This window comes from Aythya fuligula, chromosome 13 (genome assembly GCF_009819795.1).
Source record: "Aythya fuligula isolate bAytFul2 chromosome 13, bAytFul2.pri, whole genome shotgun sequence".
Classification (NCBI taxonomy): domain Eukaryota; kingdom Metazoa; phylum Chordata; class Aves; order Anseriformes; family Anatidae; genus Aythya; species Aythya fuligula.
In genome coordinates this window covers 18,570,935-18,589,798 of record NC_045571.1, presented here as the reverse complement: position 1 = coordinate 18,589,798, position 18,864 = coordinate 18,570,935, and the positions used below count along the sequence as shown (strand labels likewise).

General features: G+C 40.3%; 1 protein-coding gene across 4 annotated transcripts; it reads left to right on the top strand.

The window, feature by feature from the left end:
• Positions 1-972: 972 nt before the first annotated feature.
• ZNF711 (zinc finger protein 711) lies at positions 973-18,790 on the top strand. Of its 4 annotated transcripts, none has more exons than XM_032196373.1 (10): positions 973-1,036; positions 3,990-4,110; positions 5,047-5,151; positions 6,429-6,959; positions 12,749-12,907; positions 13,641-13,787; positions 14,389-14,526; positions 15,876-15,923; positions 16,488-16,523; positions 17,097-18,790. In XM_032196373.1, the coding sequence occupies exons 3-10, from the start codon at positions 5,073-5,075 to the stop codon at positions 18,272-18,274; spliced, it is 2,316 nt and encodes a 771-aa protein (XP_032052264.1). In that variant the 5' UTR covers positions 973-1,036; positions 3,990-4,110; positions 5,047-5,072; the 3' UTR covers positions 18,275-18,790. The 4 variants fall into 4 exon arrangements, with proteins under 4 accessions (XP_032052264.1, XP_032052263.1, XP_032052265.1 ...); XM_032196372.1 differs by having other exon boundaries at positions 16,488-16,631; XM_032196374.1 differs by lacking the exons at positions 973-1,036; positions 3,990-4,110; positions 5,047-5,151; positions 6,429-6,959 and adding exons at positions 9,071-9,360; positions 9,461-9,551 and having other exon boundaries at positions 16,488-16,631.
• The last annotated feature ends 74 nt before the right edge of the window (positions 18,791-18,864 follow it).

Below are 18,864 nucleotides of genomic sequence, written 5' to 3'. Positions count from 1 at the left end.
TTTTTTTCCATCTTTGCTGGACCTACCACTTGTATTGAGTACTATGGGGTCGTGGTGGAGGTGATGGTATTGACGCAGACACACCCGAAGCAATGAGAAAAGCTGCCTTCAGTGCCACACCTGTGCCAACAGTTCCTTTCAATATAATGCCAGCGTTTTCTTTTGTTACGTGTATTTTTGGTAGCAGTGGTACTGGCCTTTACTGCCTTAATGCTGTGCACGAATGAAGGCCCTGAGGGCTGCCTTGGCTACCTCTGGTTGCTGGGGGTGAGGGCAGCGAGGCTGCAGCACTGCCAGGCTTTCCCTGTGCCCTTTTGGGTCTGTGCCCTCTGGGACAACCGGGAATAATAGGGACAGGAGCACGGCTGGGCCTCTCTGAACACCCTTGGGTTGGGATTTTGGGAAGGCCTGGGCAGAAGGAAGGACTCCAAGCGGGCCCTGAGCCCTGGCCCTACCGGAGCACCCAGGGGGGAGCCCGGGGCGATGCCCCCCGGCACGGAGCCGTGTGTGTGTGGGGTGGGGGGCGGCCATTCCCCTGCCTCCCCCACCCCGCAGCAGGTGCCCGTTGCCCCCCCCCCCCGCCCCCCCCACGGAGGCGCGGAGCCGGCTCGGGCCTCTCGGGCCGGCAGCGTGCGGGCCGCGGGGGGCCTCCGAGGGCCGCCCCGCGCCCCCCCCTCCCCGCCCCGCCCGCGGGGCCGTTGCCCCCCTCCCCGCTCCCCCCGCCGCGCACAGGCGCGCTCGGCGGCGCGGGCAGCGTGAGGGCAGCGGCCTCGGCGCGGCGGGTGCGCCTGCTCGGCGCGCGGGGCCCGCAGCGGCGCGCAGTGACGTGCGGCGGCCGCGGCGAGGCCGGCGGCGAGCGGGCGGGCGGGAGGGCGGGCGGCGGGGGGGGGGAGGGGAGCAGGCCGCGAGCGCTCGCGCCCCGCCGCCGCCCGGCCCGGCCCGGCCCGGCCCAGCCCAGCCCGGCTCGGTTTGGCCCGGCTCGGCCCGGCTCGGAGGCCCCCAGCGGCGGTCCCGCGGCGAGGCGACGCCCGCACAGGTGAGCGAGGCCGGGGTGGGGGGGGGGGGGGTACGGAGAAGGGGAGGCCGCGCTCGGGGCCCGCCGCCGCCCCTCAGCTCGGCCTCGGCCGCTTGGGGCCGCGGCGGGAGGGCGGCGGCGGCCGGGCCCCGCGGCTGAGGGGCCTCCGCGGGCGGCCAGAAAATGGCGGAAAACAAAATGTCGGCCGGGGAGGGAGGGAGGGAGGGCAGGAGGGCCGCGGATCGCCCGGGCCCGGCGGGACGGGGCCTGGCCCCCGCCTCTCGGAGCCGCCGGGTGAGGGAGGAGGAGCGGCGGGGCCCTGCGGCGGGCGGCCCCGCGGCCCCTTTGTCCCCGCGCCGCGCCCCACCCCGCGGCCGCCTCTCCCCGCCCTCCGCCGCGCACGGCCCCGGTTCGGCCCCGCGGGTGGGGCGCTCCCGGGCTTTGTCCCTCGGTGAGGCCCCGAGCCCCGGCCCCGCGTTCCTCAGCCTCGGCTTGTGGGAACCGGGGCCTCTCCGCGGTTGCTGCCCCGTGGCGTTCCCGTTGGGCGCCGGGCTAAAAAATTGGGGAAAACCGCAACCCCTGACGGAGATGTCTTCAAGGAGGACGGCTCGCTGATGTTCCTATTGAACTCCAGTTGTAGGAGATAAAAATGCAGCTCTGAGTGTCTGCGCTTGTTACATTGCAACCCTTCTGAGTGTGGTTCTTTCAATTTAATCAAAATGTCACATACAGCCTAAAAATACCTGCAGCTCTGGGCTAAGTATGGTGCTGTGGTCTATTGTACGTAAACAAGGCCTACGTATTGATTAGAAGAATTGCACCGTTTCAAATGAGTACCCAAGGGCTGACCACAGAAATTACTTCACAGGACAGCGTCGCACCTGAGCAGTGATTGTTCATTGGAACCATGGAGAGATTTCGTATTTGCATGGCCCTCTGTTTGGGGCATATCAAGGCTTATTAAATACATACTTTGTACGTGGATTTATTAAGTTATATTTTTTTTTTTGTAGAAATGTCTTGCACACTATAAAATTCCAAATTTATTTCAAACATGACAGCGGTGCCTGGAAGCCACCATTGATGGGAGCATCATTGTGCCTCTGGGTACAGGGGAGCCACCCTTTTATCCCTGGGAAGTGTGGAATTGCTGAGGCCTTCCTTTTTTCCCCCTCCTTAAAACACTTCGCCGTCAATTTGGGGGTGCTTGCTGAAAGCTTTCTCGAAGAAAACTAAAATGTTAATGCATATTTTATGTTATGGGAAGAGTAAACTCGCAATAAATCAATGTATACGCACAGAGCAATGTTTCTAATGGCCTGGGCCTTTACCACTTTTTCAGTTGAGCGTTAGGAGTTGAAGTGTGGTCATCCCAAACTGCCAGGCATTATCTTTGATTTATAAAATGCTGTTTACATGGTGTTCCAGCCTCCAGACAGAGAGGTCGTATATTCTCTTTTTCATTGTACAATTTATTGCCTGGTCTCAACTGAGCCCAGTCTGAAGAAGAGCTTGGTACAAAGTACTGAAATATTTCTGCAGGTGGAAACCAACCTTCTCCCTAAGCTAGTTAGAAAGGGAACTCTAGCCTTCAAAAAAGCAAAACAACATCAAATCCATGCACATTTTAGCAATTTAGTCTCAGTTTAGGTTTCATTATTTTTTTTTATTTTGGAATCTGATGGTAATATACTCCTTTTTGTTGTAAGACAACATCCTATAATTAATGAAAACGTTAGCAAAATATTCTAATGTGAAATTATGTTATTGGCTAATGCTAATAAAGCATTTTCACAGCATTTTCTTATAAATGCATAAATGAGAAGGGTCAATAGCAATAACTTGAGGTCTTAATAGTTTGATGGAAGAGGATTATGAGAGTGTACGGACTTGTGCCTTTCTGGCATATTTCTCAATGTCCCTTTTCAAAAGCTTTGTGTGGAACCCATCTGTAATTGTGTGGGTGTATAACAGTGTACTACAGAAGAAAGCACAGTTAATGGCTGCTACCTTTTTGTGCTGCTTAGAAGAATGAAATTTGCATGTATATGTAGTGTGCGAGATTAAATCATCTGCACTGCTGAACTTTACGAGGAAAAATAACCAATTGCAGCGGAATTGCAGGCCTTCTCCGTTGTTAATTGTTCCAGCATGAGCAACAAAGGGGTTGGTTTCCTGCTGTCATTGCATTCTTCTTAAGATCCCAAATTAGACACACAAAAAAAAAAATCTGATATAATAGTTGATGCTATTTTGTCCTTTGCCTGCACTGAGGGTTTTTAAGAGTGCACTTAACAGTGGCTGGAGACCGCTTGCGTCAACCAGAGCACACCTTCAGTGGGTTTGTTGCTAGCACGTCATCATCCTTCTCTCCTGTTAGGGAAAATTGGAGACACTCACAGTATGTGCCCAAGAGGTGCTGTCTTTGGGAATTTCCATAGTCTTGTTAGTTACTGGGAAAATAGTCTTCTTGGCAATGGTTCCCTTTCCTAGCAGAAATTTTAATTTTAATTAAAACAGCAGTCTCACTTTGTACTGAATTTTCTACATAGCACAGTATGTAGTATGCTTATATTTGAGTATCTAATTTATAATCTGGAAATAAATAGTTTGTTAAAAAGGAAGAAAACCCTGGCGTATTCTTCCAGTAGTCTTGAGACTGATATAATTTAAGATCGTCTTCCATGGTAGTTTATGTTTAGAAAAGGATTATATAAGGCTGAAGGCTGTGACTGGAAATTGTAGAGCACTGCATTAGTTCTGAAATTGCTGTGCTGAATTAACCATTGGTTAGCCGGTGATTGAGCGTTGCGTTAAGGTTCCAAAGTTGCTTTGTTATTACAGTGGTGAACGAATTTTATCTTGAAACAAAAATTTTAAAACAATGTGAAATCTGAGTGACATTTACAGGGAGAAAGTGTTGCAAGGCTGATGGTGACAAGAGGTGATGAAATTTTTTCTTTTGTATCCTCAGTTCAGTTGGAACATCCTTGGGGTGGAACGGTGACTTGTGCCTGAAACTGCCATCACTGCAGACTGCTTGCTGCTTCCTTCACTTGAGGATTTCCAGTTCCTTCCTTGATAACAAAGATGCAGTAAGCATGGATTGTTTTCCACTCTTTTTTTTCCACGTTTTTTCTATCAAAAGCTTTAAAGGGTCAGTTTCCTATTAGGGGGTACTGCAGATAGCTGTGTAGGACCCGGTTTGTCCTGGCAGCAGAAGTGAGGTGGCACAGAAGGAACAGTGTTGGAAGATCAGATTTCTAGAATAACCTGACTGTTCTGAAATAAAATGTCAACCAGCATGGATCGTACGCCCCTAGCACTGGGGTGGTGCACGGAGGTGTCAGCACAGCCGTCTGTTAAGCGCTGCCGTTCTTCTGGAAGTTTCAGGCAGTGGGGACGTTGAAATAAGTTGGTCTTACTAATGCTTAGCTGCTGCCTGCTGCAGCGGGTAACTGCGCTGTGCCTGCAAATCTGCGTGCCAATGCAATTTTCTGCTAAGTCTTTTGGTCAGAAATTTTTAATGATACAGAGGGCTTCATACAGAGCTCCTGAAAATCACCTTCAGCGCTATTGTTCTCAGAAATCCAGAGCACTGTGCAGTTCTTCAGAACTTACCTGCAATTAAACAGCAATGAAATTTACACATGGAAAATTTGTTTTGAAATGGATATTTTTTTTGATGGATACAAAGTTGTGAAACAATCTGAAACATTGCTACTTTGTATGCAGCTCTCTGCTTTCCTCAATGCAGTGTGCTCTACGCATCTAGGATTGCCTGCCACAATAGATGATTAGGTGAAAGGGTATATGCAGGTTATATATGGAAGTATTTGCAGGAGTTTAGGTCAAAAATTATAAAAGCATGAGAAGAAAGCAAAGTGGGCTGTATGAAGTACTGCATGCTTTTTTCTTGACCTTGTGGATAAATGTTTTTCTGTGTCTGTCAGTGTGACAAGTGAATCCAGCAAAGTTGGTCAACGCAATAGTGCTGTGCTTAACACAAATTTGGATTTTGTTTTTTGCAGGTATTCGTGAATGAATCTATCTGAATATGGATCCAGGTGGTGGAAGTCTTGGGCTGCAAGCGCAAGAATCCAAAATGCCTCACACTATGATTATGCAGGACTTCGGTAAACATTTTATCTATTAAACATTATGTTTGTAAGCTGTTTCTAGATGTTAAGCTGACAGATAAAACTGGTATTTGCATGGCTTTTTGGAGTAATTTCAAATGATGATGTATATATATGTGATGTACATATATAATAAGGCTTTGTATACTTTGGTTGCTGATCTTGAAATGGTCAGCTATTCCAAAAAATTGAAGTAACTTCAAAAAAAAAAAAAAAAGTCATCATCTGTGGACCAAAGCACTCAAGCTGAGACAAGAGATGTTATAGGGAGTTCAGTGGCTTTGTGGTGTGTGTGCCTCAGCTTGAGATAACACTGGTGGGCTGTTACATCCCTGTGTACCAGTACAGGTATCAGGTATTTACGTCTGAGTTTTTGTGCGGTTGCCTTATCACTGTCTCCAGTTTAGGAGATGTAAATAAGGTGGGAAATAATGTCTTTGTGTGGTAGCAGATAACTTTATACGTAGGAAACAATTTACAGATTTAACTAAATCTTCATGTTCTGTGTGTACTTAGAAGTCTTCACTTAAGAACATCAGTCCAGGGGTTGTACTGTTGTAACAGAACTTATCTGGAAATTATTTTTTTTAGTTAGCAGTTTCTTTTGATGACAATGATAAATAACTAGAATAATTTTGAAGGTTTAGAGAAAAGACAGCAAGAAGTCTCCACTCTCTTCCTTGTGGGTCTCCTTTTCTTGCATTGTGGCAGGAGAAGACCTTCTCAAACACCGAGCTTGTGTCTTTGCTCTGACGTGAATGTCTTTTAGAGTGTGCTGAAATAATTGTATTTGCTGTACCATGTTAAATAATTTTAATATTTTTTTCATTGCTATAGGAACCGTGTTCTTGAATGTTTTATCCATTAAGATTAAATCTGCTGTTTCTGGTTGCATTGAAATAAATGACTCTGTGGCCCCTTTTTATGGATTGCAAGCAGGGCTGACCAGTCAAGTCTGTTAATGAAAAACTGGTTTCTGCTTCTAGCTATTCCTTGCAAAGAAATTGCAAACTGATAACAGTTTTTAACATATGAGCATTGTACAACCTGAATTTGGCAAACTCTGCAAGATGTCTTAAAGAAGAGTCAGGTTTTATTTTTCTTAAAGAATACAGACTACTTTGAATAGTCTTTTTCTGGTGAAATGTCAAATGTGGATTGCTGACAAGAAGCAGCAGTTTTGCACATCTGTGTTTACCTTATCTGTACAATTATTCTATTCCTTAGATAAACTCTGCTAATGCAATAATCTTAACATTTCTATTGTTTTGTAGTGGCTGGAATGGCTGGCACTGCTCATATTGATGGAGACCATATTGTTGTGTCAGTCCCCGAAGCTGTGCTAGTGTCTGATGTTGTTACTGATGATGGAATAACCCTGGATCATGGCTTAGCAGCTGAAGTTGTCCAAGGACCTGACATCATCACTGAAACTGATGTTGTGACAGAAGGTGTAATTGTTCCCGACTCTGTTTTGGAAACTGATGTTGCTATCGAAGAAGCTTTAGATACCAGCGATCATGTTTTGACTTCTGATCTAATAACAGAAACTGTTAGAGTTCCTGATCAGGTGTTTGTGGCTGATCTTGTCACGGGTCCTGATGGACACTTGGAGCACGTGGTGCAAGACTCTGTGTCAGGAGCCAACTCACCTACGATGGTTTCAGAAGAAGTCCTTGTAACGAACTCAGATTCTGAGGCAGTCATTCAAGCAGCTGGTACTGTTCCTGGCTCCACGGTGACTATAAAAACGGAAGATGATGATGATGGCAAGAGCACATCTGAAGACTACTTAATGATATCTTGTAAGTTAAACAAAGGTAGATAATGAATAGGAGGTTATCTAAAGCAGAAGTGGTGTAGTGGGGAGAAATTACTGTAACTGGACTCTCGATCCACTCCGTGCTGGAACTCCCAAAACATATTTAATTTTGTAGTTAATTCTTGTCTAGATTTGGGTTTGTGTAATGAAAAATCCATTATCATTGATACAGCAAGAAAAATAGTAACATTCATGCTGTTGAGTATGTATGCTTCTGCTTCCGAAACCAGATATTCCTGAAAATTAAGAAAAACAACATTGCAAAGTTAAATATTCCATATACTTCCAGTATGCAACTTTTTTAAAATACAGAGTCATATTTACTATATTATGGAGGTTCACGTAAAAATAACATGTTGGGTTTCATTGGTAGAATACAGCAAAGGAAAAGGCCTTTTAAAGATACCAAAAATACTTTTTGTTAGCTGAATTGAAAATTATAGTAGCCATGTTATCTTATGTTACGCTGTTGTGGACTGAATTTGATGTTAGGGGGTTGTGTGCATTAACTGATCAGCTTTCCAAAAGTGCAAAGTGGCTGCCTGGTTCAGTTTCCACACAGCATTCAGACCCTGTACAAAGTTGGTGAGAAAGCCATATGGCCATACGCTATTTGTTGAGCAAGAACTACCAAAAGCATTAGCAAAATTATACCTTAGGTATATGAAGTTTCTTCAGGGGTTAAACTGTACTCTTAAGATAACAATTTGTATTGTTGTGCACACAAATTTGATGAAATGTTTCTTTTAAATTTTTGACTTCTCTGAGTTAGCTATTGAAATGTGAGTAGGTCAAAACAGATTTTTAGTCAGAACCAATATGTCTTTAAAAAAAAAAAAAAAAAAAAAGACAAAAGTGCCAAGTGTGTTGAAGTGTCAGTCTCTTCACAGTAAGCACCATTTGTTAAAAATTTCAGGGTGTGACTGATCAGTGATTATAATGATTTCAGTATTTCATACATGAAATACAGCACTCTTCATAGCACTTCCACACAACATATTTTTAGTATTTATTTTTCATTCAGTACAGGGTGGACAGCAATGATTTTTTTAATCATTCTGTCATTACAATATTACCATGTATCAGCCATAGAAGTTACAAAGTTCTCTGGAAAAAGAAGCAAAAAAAAAAAACAAAAAAACCTCAGTCTAAACCAAATTAGACATACAACAGAAAAACCCCTGTGTGTTTGTAAATAAAGGAACGCCACTTTTACAGTCAGTTGTTTCATTGAAAACATTCCTCCTTTCTGACAGAGTACTTACGATGAGTTGTATTCTGTAACTGCGGTATTTCCAACTGCACCTTTGTAATTGTAAGTAAAGTCATCTTTGGAATTCCTTCTTAGATAGATGTGTGATTTGATGATAATGATCGCTGTGCTTAGACCAGAGCATCGTAACCTTCAGTAACCTGTGGGCTCAGCTGTGCCCCGTCCATACCTAGTGTTGGCAGGTGTTCTCAAGCCTGGTGATGACTTTTGCAACGTTTCAAAGCCAGTTTGAGACCCAGTGTTAAGCAAATCACATCTGCATGTACTTATAACCATGATTTATGTTTGAGTAAACACAGTTGGAAGTTACACTATTGGTCTGGAATTCTGTTCTAAAGTAACCATTTTTAGGTATACATGAAGGCAGTCTCTTGCCTTTTTTTTTGAGGCTGTGTTGTGCTGTGTGGGCCAGCTTAACCCAACAAAGCATGTGGACTGAAAAATCTTGGTTTTCATGCACACATAAGATGTGCCATAGGCTATGCATAATCCTCTTTTTTAAATCTCTGGAATACCCATCAAAAAGGTACTTGTAAAAAGCAAATTAATACAAAATAAGCACATACGGTATGGTCACGTACCCACCCATCTCCTACTGAGAAGTGAAAATTATAACTAGTGTATCCCATTTAGCCCGAGAGGGGTTAGCACGCTTGTAGCTTAAAGCATACCCTTTTTTGTTTTTCAGGTTTGCGATATTCAGACCCACAGGGGATTGCCAGCTCCCGATCCGTGTGTTGGCCCTGCATGCACTATGTTGGTGACCTCATACCCACCAAAGAACAACACTGGAGCTGGCCTTTAGGGGTAAGGTACTGTTCCGCCACCGCCGCCTTTGTAGTGTATGACAATACAGTGTTATGTAGTATGCTGAACATTTTAGTTTTAATACTCCTATATTGTAACCTATGGGATATAGAGTAAGTATATCAGACATCAGAAAGATAAGAAAAAATGTAAAACCATGGGACTTATCTTGCCCTCCTGTTAACCCTGTGGGCTCCTATGGTGGGTGTGATATCACCAGCATAGTGCATGCTGAGGCATCACATGAATTGGGAGCTGGCAATCCACGGTGAATCTGGACATCACACACCTGAAAACAGCTAAGGTAAGTTTAACATTAGAAGTGTGCTGAGTTTTCCTTTAAACCTTGGTACTCAGGAGGATTCAGCATATATTTATAAAGGTTCTCTGTTGTGTTTTTTCAGTTAATTTTAAATGACAAGATAATAATATATAGTGCTTCTGGTGGATGAGTCAGATGTGGAAGACACTTTCTTATTCTTCCCTTGACATAAAGTAAGCATTCCTGTTCCTGGGCAATATCACAGGGAAAAGGCATGAGATGACGTTGTTGAGTTAGCAGTGAGTAATTGAAATCATATTACTTAAACAGTAGGATGTTTTCATGATCTTTTCTTTTAAAAAGAGTCCTAATATTTTGGAACTTTTCAAAGATTACATGTCCTGCTGTGTTGTTTTATCGCTTACCTAAATGTGTTTTAAAAAATAAATGGAAACCATCACATTTACTTTGTATAAGATGGCAATTTAATCAGTAGCAGTTGCTGAGCCAATGGCTTTTGTTGCTGATATATTTCAAACAAACAGCAATATCTTACAGTAGGTGGTCCATATCAGTAACGTTTTCTCAGTCTACTTAATATTTTTCAAATTTTGTTATATTTCACTTTGGTTTCCTAAAAGAAGTGATTTCAGAGGCCCTTGATACACAGGCTTCCTGATCTGGTTCCACAACTTCATCTTGAATTGTAGAGACTGAAGATCTTTGAAAATACACATGCTGGTTGATGGTGTGGGAGTAACCACTAATTTTAAAAATACTGCTATGAGTCTGCAGTAGCTTTACTGGATTTTTACTGTTTTGTTGCTTTGTTTTTAAAGGGCATTACAAATTTGAGGGCTTTACTTAAAATGGTAAAATACAGCATTTGAGCGTATATACTATATTCATGTAATTTACTTTAATTTTCTTGGCTGAAAATATTTATTTTTGTTTAAAAACTGAAAAAATCCTCTTTTTTTCTCTATGTAGTCATTATTGAATTGGTATTCATGTCCTGGTAAGGCAGATAATCTAAAATTCTGTGTTTATTCTTATACTGTTTCACCAGATACGTAATGATGTCCAGTCACTGTCATACAACATAAGTTAAATTGTTGGGAAATTCGTCTCTAAAGGACACATTATCACATATAACTGATTGTTCCCCTGTTCAGTAGGAAGTTGCTGTACTGCTTCCAGTACTGAAATACTTATTTTCTGTGTTAAAATGATAATGAGTTCATAAAACTTTGCAGTTTAGAGAAGGTTGATGTTGCTTGAGTTGCAGATTTGAAAATAACTCTGCTACCACCTGCCAATTCTAAAGTTACAATAACAGCACACAATTAGTAATTTCTGTCACCCAACCTTTCACTTTTCTTTCTGTGTTTTGGCAGCGTATCTAGTCATACAGCTACACATATGTATATATATGTAATCGCTTCTGCCTTGTATTATTAGTTACTTTTGATACTTTAAAGACTCGTGTATGCAGTGGGACCATCCATCGTGCTAAAATTAAACGTGTGTATCATATTGAAGAATTTGGATAAATTGTGGCTTGCTTGCTTGTGGTGTTGGTACTCTTACATTGCCCTGCAAGGTAATTTGAATGTAATGTACTGCATGTCAGATTTGAACAGATTAAGATACTGATGTTCCTGACATTGATTTTAATAGAGATACAGTTTTTAATTAAAACCATTCTAAAAACTTTTTTCCAGAGGAAATTTTTATTTATTTCCCCTGATTGGTGTCTCATTCTTTTTGGCTATTCAATTAAACTGTTGCTCACAAAGAGAAACAGGTCAACCATAGGATTTTTTTGCATTCCCTTTAAATTTTATCAAAACATATGATTTAATTTTCAGAGGTTCTAAAATTAAATACTACTTCATGCCTAGTTCTGTTGTCAATAACTTCTGTACTTTTCTGATGCAGTCCAGGATTTCTGAAATAAGGTTCCTCAGTGTGTAGGTGATAAATGGTGGATACCTACTTGGATGGGTTTATCTGCGGAGCCCTGTCTGTGTGTGGGAAGGGCTTAGTTTGGGATTGCTGTGGTGGATTCCAGCCCTGCTGCAGGAAAGGCATCTGCTCTTTTTCTAGCAGGTTCTGAACCACCTCACGTGAATGCCTGGAGTTTTAAGAAAAGCTTAAGCTTGTACCTCACTACGCCGGGCTGTAGCCTGAGGTAGTTAAAAGCAGCTCTTCAAGAGCAGTCATTGCTGCACGGGGAGCAGGAAGCTTAGAGGGGGATTGGGAACCACCGCAGCCATCCCGAGGTAAGCCACCCCTCAGCAATCAGAGCCTCAGTGGCCCCGTTGAGCAGGCTCAGGCCTTAGTCCTGGAACACTGCTGCTTAAATATTAATATAAATGATTGGTGTTAAACCTTGTTTGCACATATTTTAGTGTTACATATGCAATAAACTGCCATTCATGAACTGTATTCAGTTCAGGTTTTATTTACAGTTTGTGGAATTCTTCCGTTTAGAGAGTGCATTCAGTGTGTGGTACGCAGGCGTGGCTGGGCCATCTGCAGAGAAGCCACCGTTGGCCACTGAGAGAAGTGTGTTGTCAGTACCTGTGTCAGAAAGGTGCTTGGTTCGGCGGCCTGTTAGCAATTTGGGACATAGATCTGCATAAACAGATACTTGTGTGCGTACTTTTTTTTAAACAAAATAGTTTTCCTTGTAAGCTTTTAATGGTTTGAATGTGTTTTTGTTGAAAAAATTAGATGAGTATTTTGAAAACGCATCAGAGTTGGTAAGACAGGTATATAAGGAACAAGAAGTCTCTTTCAGATTGTATTATTTGGATTTATTTTCACCTCATCTTTTAACTGGCTATATATTATGCAATAATTTTGTTAATTTTAATGTTTTCAAATGATAACATGGATAAAATCATAATTTCGTTTAGGGTGAAGAGGTAGTCCAATTTTTGATGCACACTGCTATCACTGGAAATGTAGTCAGGAGTCATCACTCGTGATAAGAGTATCTACTACTAAGTGTTGGTCACCAGTATTTTAGAGTAGGGAAGAAGTTTCTTGGAACTCTTAGGCTGTAACAGGCAATTTTGGGCTTGTTTATAACATTTTTGGATGTGTATGTTTAATTTTACTATCTGATACATTTTTGCTTTCTAAGTGCGATAGTTTCAGAAAAAACACACTGTGGTGACAAACTCTCTAGTGTTCTTAACTCTGTAATTCATTAAATGTTTCCAGAGTTGCAACAAAAAAATGAGTACTGACCTTTCAGAATCTCTTTCACGTTCCTTAAGATGAACTATTTGGTGAAGTCCATATATGGCAACAAAACTTTCCTATGCATGGGGATAATAGTGGAGAAAATGATGCTACTGATTACTGTGACTTTTAAAAAATGTATTTGAGCCTCATTGTTACTCTCTTACCTTTACAGTGGATGATGTTGGAGAAAAACTGGATCATATAGGAAGCACTCCCTTGAAAATCAGTACAGAGGTGGCAAATGATGAAGTTGCTAAAGATGATGGGTTTGGTTCAGAAGTTATCAAAGTGTACATATTTAAAGCTGAAGCTGAAGATGATGTCGAAATAGGTACCTTTGGAATTTTGTATTTTTCCAGTAGTAAAAAAGTGTTTTGTGGTCTTTCTGTTTGTTAATGTCATGTAATACACTGATCAGAATGTTCTGTGGAGTGTGACATTTGTGGAGATTGCTCATATACAATTGATGCTTCAGGTGTTATTTTCAGGTTCAGGTCAACAAAGTAACTACGTATTTTGCTGTCCCATTTTGAATGGATAGCAGCTGATTCTGTTGAAGGCCAGTGGTTATTTCTGTAAGGTTCCTGCGATTTTACTATTTGGTCCTTCATTTCTTTAAAGTATAAGAAAGGTTGTGAAGACTATGTGCTTCTGAAGGCCATGGGGAAAGAAGATGGAAGTAGCATGTTAACATCCCTTATCTGTTGTAGCATCTGTTTCATCTGCTATTTCCTACATGATTATTGGGGCCTGGTCTTAAAGTATGGTTCCTTCCTCTGGGGATGGGTTGTCAGTCTTGAGGAACAGACTGCTAATGCAGCAGCAGGAAGAACCACAATTTCTTATGGCTGAAAGCTAATTTACAGCAGGGACATTCTTGTGTGGCACTCTCACTGCTTCTGATTACCATTCTTAAAGAAAGACATGAATACTAAAACATTTAATTGGAGTTTTATAAAATAGCTTTATCGTAAATAAAAAAAACCAAACTTCAGTCTGAAATTAATCTTGAACGTGGTTTTGTTTACATTCACTTAATGTGTTTAACTTTTTTTTTGTTAAAGGTGGGACAGAAATTGTCACAGAGAGTGATTTTCACAATGGACATTCAGTAGCTGGAGTAATTGAACAAGGAGGTGTTGGTAGAATGCAGCGAGAAAAAATGGTTTACATGGCTGTTAAGGACTCTTCTCAGGAAGATGAAGATATTAGTAAGCATAATAAGAAACATTTTTGTTTCTCATGCTGTTTTGTACAACAATATAAGCATCATTCTCAAGGACTTTTTTAATTTTTCTGAAGGATTCTTCAGCCTGAAGTAGTAGAAAACTAAGCTCATCTTCCCTAAAAATAAAGAGCAGGCTATAATTGTTTTAAAGTGATGTGGATAAAATGCACTTTGTGCATACTGTATGCAATCATTTCATTATTTATATTAAATTTAACATTTCCATGGATGAAGTTAATGAGGTTAGTCAAATTTCTCATTTTTCTGTTTTCCTACTGTGAATTACCTTGTTTAATCAGCTTTCTGGCAAAGTGGCAAATAAATGTCATCATTTACAAGTTTATAATTTTATAATTTTGAATTTGTATTGGTATTTATTTTGTATTCATTTTTATCGATATGTTTTCTCTCTTTAAGGAATGTCTGAATAAACAATGATCCCCTAAGAGAAGGGGTGGTTCTAAATGCCAAAGGAAGAAAAGTAATTTATAATGGGTATCAATCAGAGTGAGAGCAAATTAAGTGAAAGAAAATTAAGGATGAGTAGAGTGAAATTTAAGAAACATTCTTCTCCTTTAATCCAGGCTGTGCCGAAATAGCAGATGAAGTTTATATGGAAGTTATTGTAGGTGAGGAAGAAGCTACGTCACTTCCAGACACACAGCTTGAAGACTCTGGTGTGAATAAAACTTTTGTCCCTGTTGCTTGGGCTGCTGCTTACGGTAGGAATCAGTATGCTTATTTTCTGAAAATCCCTTGCATTGTTTTTTTCCCAACCTAGCTTCCAGAATCTCTGTGCAATTGTCATAATCTTTCACCTTTCCTTAGGGGTTTGGAAACCCTATTAGCACTGTCAGTTAGTGGAGTTGATAAAATGCTGTGAAAAATTCTTTTCCACATAATTCACAACCTTTTACACATAAGGTTCTTGGCTTTTTTGCAGTTCAGATACAAAGAAAATGATCCCATTTTTACAGTGGTGTGTTTTCTTTCTTAATGCTGGCTTGTCAAACAGTTGTCAGATTACTTTAGTAGTTGGTTATCTTGAATATAACGAATGGGTTCCTATATGTTTAGTTTTACAAAGTAGAAAGGAAAGCTGTTTGGAGGATTTTGGTACTCTTGCTCTAATTTACCATCTCAGATGTACAGAATTCATGGTTTTTTGATGGTTGAAGTCAGCTGTTGAAGGTCTTACAAAAACAAGAATAGGTTTAAGTATTTTATATTAACTAGAAGGAAAGGAGAATAACTTCAAAAATAGTAAGAAGAGATGTGTGAAGCTGTTCCTGATAACTTTATTTTATGTAGCATGTTTTAAACCTGTTACTCCTTTAAATTATGAAAGAAAAAATAAATATTTTTTTTTTCTGCAGCAATGTTTCAAATTGTAGAAGTATCTTATCAGGACATGACAAATTCTGAATATTCTCTTATTTCATACTTATTTTTTTCCAGGATTTTGGCATATTAAGTGTATATTAAGAGAGTATCAGATCAGCATCAGTAGTTGGGCTTATGAAGTGGTTTTGAACCGCAGAGCCTTGGCACTTAGCAGTAAACACTTCCAATCCAAAATGAGGAACATACTCTTGAAGTGTTACTTCTCCATCTGGTAGAACTTTGTAGTGTCTCATAGATGAGTGCTGAATGGCTGATAAGGCAGAAGTCTTACTAGCTGCCTAGTTCTACTCTGGAAAGATAAAGTACTTTCATCTCAAAAACAAATTGTGGACTTTGGGTATCCTCATTTCTGGATTGGTATCCAAGGTTATTTATAAGGGTGAAAGTTTTCAGAAACGAGCTTATTAACAGAGAGAAGCAGAAAAGACAGCGTGGTAAGCATGCAAACACAGCTTCAGTGGATATTGACTACTGAGAAAGATGTGATTTTTATTTCTTGGTGCACATAATTATGGAATACTGAACTGATGTGAACTGCATATCTCAGTTTGGACAGATTGAGCTATTACTTTTTAGTTAAGTTGGTTTTCTCTCATTCTCAGATTTTCAAAGCCGTCATCTTTAAAAAGAACTTTAATTTTAATGACTAAAATACCGTTTTCTGCAGGAGATGAAAGAAGACTACCCAGAAGATATGAAGATGGTCAAGCGGCAGGTAAGAACATGCAAATGTGCTGTGTAGAACTCTAAAACTTAGGCTTTTAAAAATCTCTATGCTTGCGTGATAGACTCCTGATCAGTGAGTGCAAAAATTGTCTGTGAAGTATATGTTGAAGGAGTAGTCCTTCTCTAGTATTTAGAAATGAAAATAATTTTAGATGTGTTGTTGGCCTTCAGGGTGGGTGGGGAAGCTGGGAGGATCTGCAACTTGGGTTTTATATACAGTTCTGTAGTCAGAACAGAGAATGCAGTTGGTGAGAAGTTCAAGTTAGATAAAAGGAAACAACCAGCATAACTTGTAAGAATTAATGTCTTGAGAAATATGAGGTATCAATGAATATAGTTGAGAATTAATCAATGTTTAAAGAAATGCGTTCTTTTGCCAACAACAAAGGTAGTGCTTTACATTGGCACTCTGTTTTTTGTATATGTTCGTTGTAGAGGAATGGGTGATGCTTATTTTAATAAGTAGTAGATCTGTTGCTGTGCAATTCCAGTCATCAGTCCCAAAGAAAAAAGTTGTTTAAGGTTTTTTATGGTGTTTAATTTTTGTTTCTAGGGAATAACTTGGATACACGATTAGAAAACAAAAACGGTAATGCAACACAATACCTGCAGATTTGTGATAGCATTAGCACTAATAGAGTGCTAAAACAAAAAAACAAGAAAAGGAGGAGAGGAGAGGCCAGGCAATGGCAAACAGGTAAACACTGTATGGTTATGTGTATTCTCATGGAGTGGTATTTACTCCATTACTATTCCTTTTTTTTTTTTGTTCCCCAAACCGGTGCAGAATTAAAAAATATAAAAGGTGATTTGCAGATTTCCTGTGTCCTTCCCCCCTCCAATTCTGTGCATAGAAAATGTGTTAATTTCTGCTACTGAAGTCAGTACGCTTTGGGCTGATGTAATTCATTTGAACTTTGCAAGCTATTAAAAAGTAATTGTGGATATCCTCACTGTACATCTGATACCACTTACCTATTTGAGCAGTTTCTAAAACAAAATACATAAACTGTAGGTGCTGTGGATTGGTTGTTTTTAAACTACTGAACTCTGTCTGCTGCAAGTGTAAGTGCATGAATCTGAACAGCAGTTGGCTGATTTTAAACTTCTTAATCCGTGAATTTATTTCCTTCATAACTTGTTTTTGTTTGTTTAAAAACAGCTGTTATAATAGGTCCTGATGGACAGCCCTTAACAGTTTACCCTTGTCATATATGTGGGAAAAAATTTAAATCCAGAGGATTCTTGAAAAGGCATATGAAGAATCATCCAGATCATATGATTAAGAAGAAATACCAGTGTACAGACTGTGACTTTACAACCAACAAAAAAGTAAGTTTCCACAATCATCTGGAAAGCCATAAACTTATAAATAAAGTTGATAAAACCCATGAGTTTACAGAATATACGAGAAGATACAGAGAAGCAAGCCCATTGAGTTCTAATAAGCTAATACTGAGGGACAAGGAGCCTAAACTGCACAAGTGCAAATATTGTGACTATGAATCTGCAGAGCAGGGACTACTCAATAGACATCTACTTGCAGTTCACAGTAAGAACTTCCCTCATGTTTGTGTGGAGTGTGGGAAAGGATTCCGTCATCCGTCAGAGCTGAAAAAGCACATGAGGACCCACACTGGGGAAAAGCCATACCAGTGTCAGCACTGTGTCTTCAGATGTGCTGATCAGTCCAATCTGAAAACTCACATCAAAACCAAACATGGGACTGATTTGCCATTTAAATGTGAGCACTGTCCCCAGGCTTTCACAGATGAAAAAGAACTGCAGCAGCACACAGAATTATTTCAAGGGCATAAGACTCATCAGTGTCCACATTGTGACCATAAGAGCACCAATTCAAGTGACCTGAAGCGACACATTATTTCAGTTCATACAAAGGATTTTCCCCACAAATGTGAGGTATGTGAAAAAGGCTTCCATCGTCCATCCGAGCTCAAAAAGCATAGTGAAACCCATAAAGGTAAAAAGATACATCAGTGTAGACACTGTGACTTTAAAACATCAGATCCTTTTGTACTGAGTGGGCATATCCTCTCAGTTCACACCAAGGACCTGCCTTTTAAATGCAAAAGATGTAAAAGAGGATTTAGGCTGCAAACTGAACTTAAGAAGCACATGAAGACCCACAGTGGAAGAAAAGTTTATCAGTGCCAGTATTGTGAATATAGCACTACGGATGCATCAGGCTTTAAGCGGCATGTAATATCAATACACACAAAAGACTATCCACATAGGTGTGAGTATTGCAAAAAGGGGTTCCGTAGACCATCAGAAAAAAATCAGCATATAATGAGGCACCACAAAGAGGCCATAATGTAATATATGATGTCAAGAAGGAAGCAATTTAGAAACTGTGATATGCTAATTGAGGAAAAAAAATCTCATGAACTGTTTCTCCTGGTTTCAAAGCTTGATATTAAATCATAACTTTACATTCTTTGTATTAAAAGTCTTAAAAGTATTAGGGTTGACAGGGGATCTCATAGCCCTATGATTGTTGCTTATCAGAACCTGAAGAGCACTATAGAATGCAGAAAGATGGATGAATGTCTTAAATTTGCAGAAAGATGGATGAATGTCTTCAAATTAATGGTATTACACATTGTTAAGCTATAGAAGACAAAAAGATGATTGTGTTATCCATTTTGTCAGTAAGAGCATTTGTCTCCAATATGAAAACAGTTCAGATATATGGTGGGGTTATTTACAAATTGTTTGCTAAGGCAACTGAGTCTAGCTTCTTGTGCAGTTTTGAAAGAAGAGTATTAGTCAGTCACTTGATCATAACGTTTTTAAATTGTGCCTGGAAATTATATTCTAGAAATGGTGAGATTTAGGGGTTGTCCCTCTTTTTTTTTTTTTTTTTTTTTTTCCTAAAAAAAAAAAAAGGACACATTTCATTGGGAAAC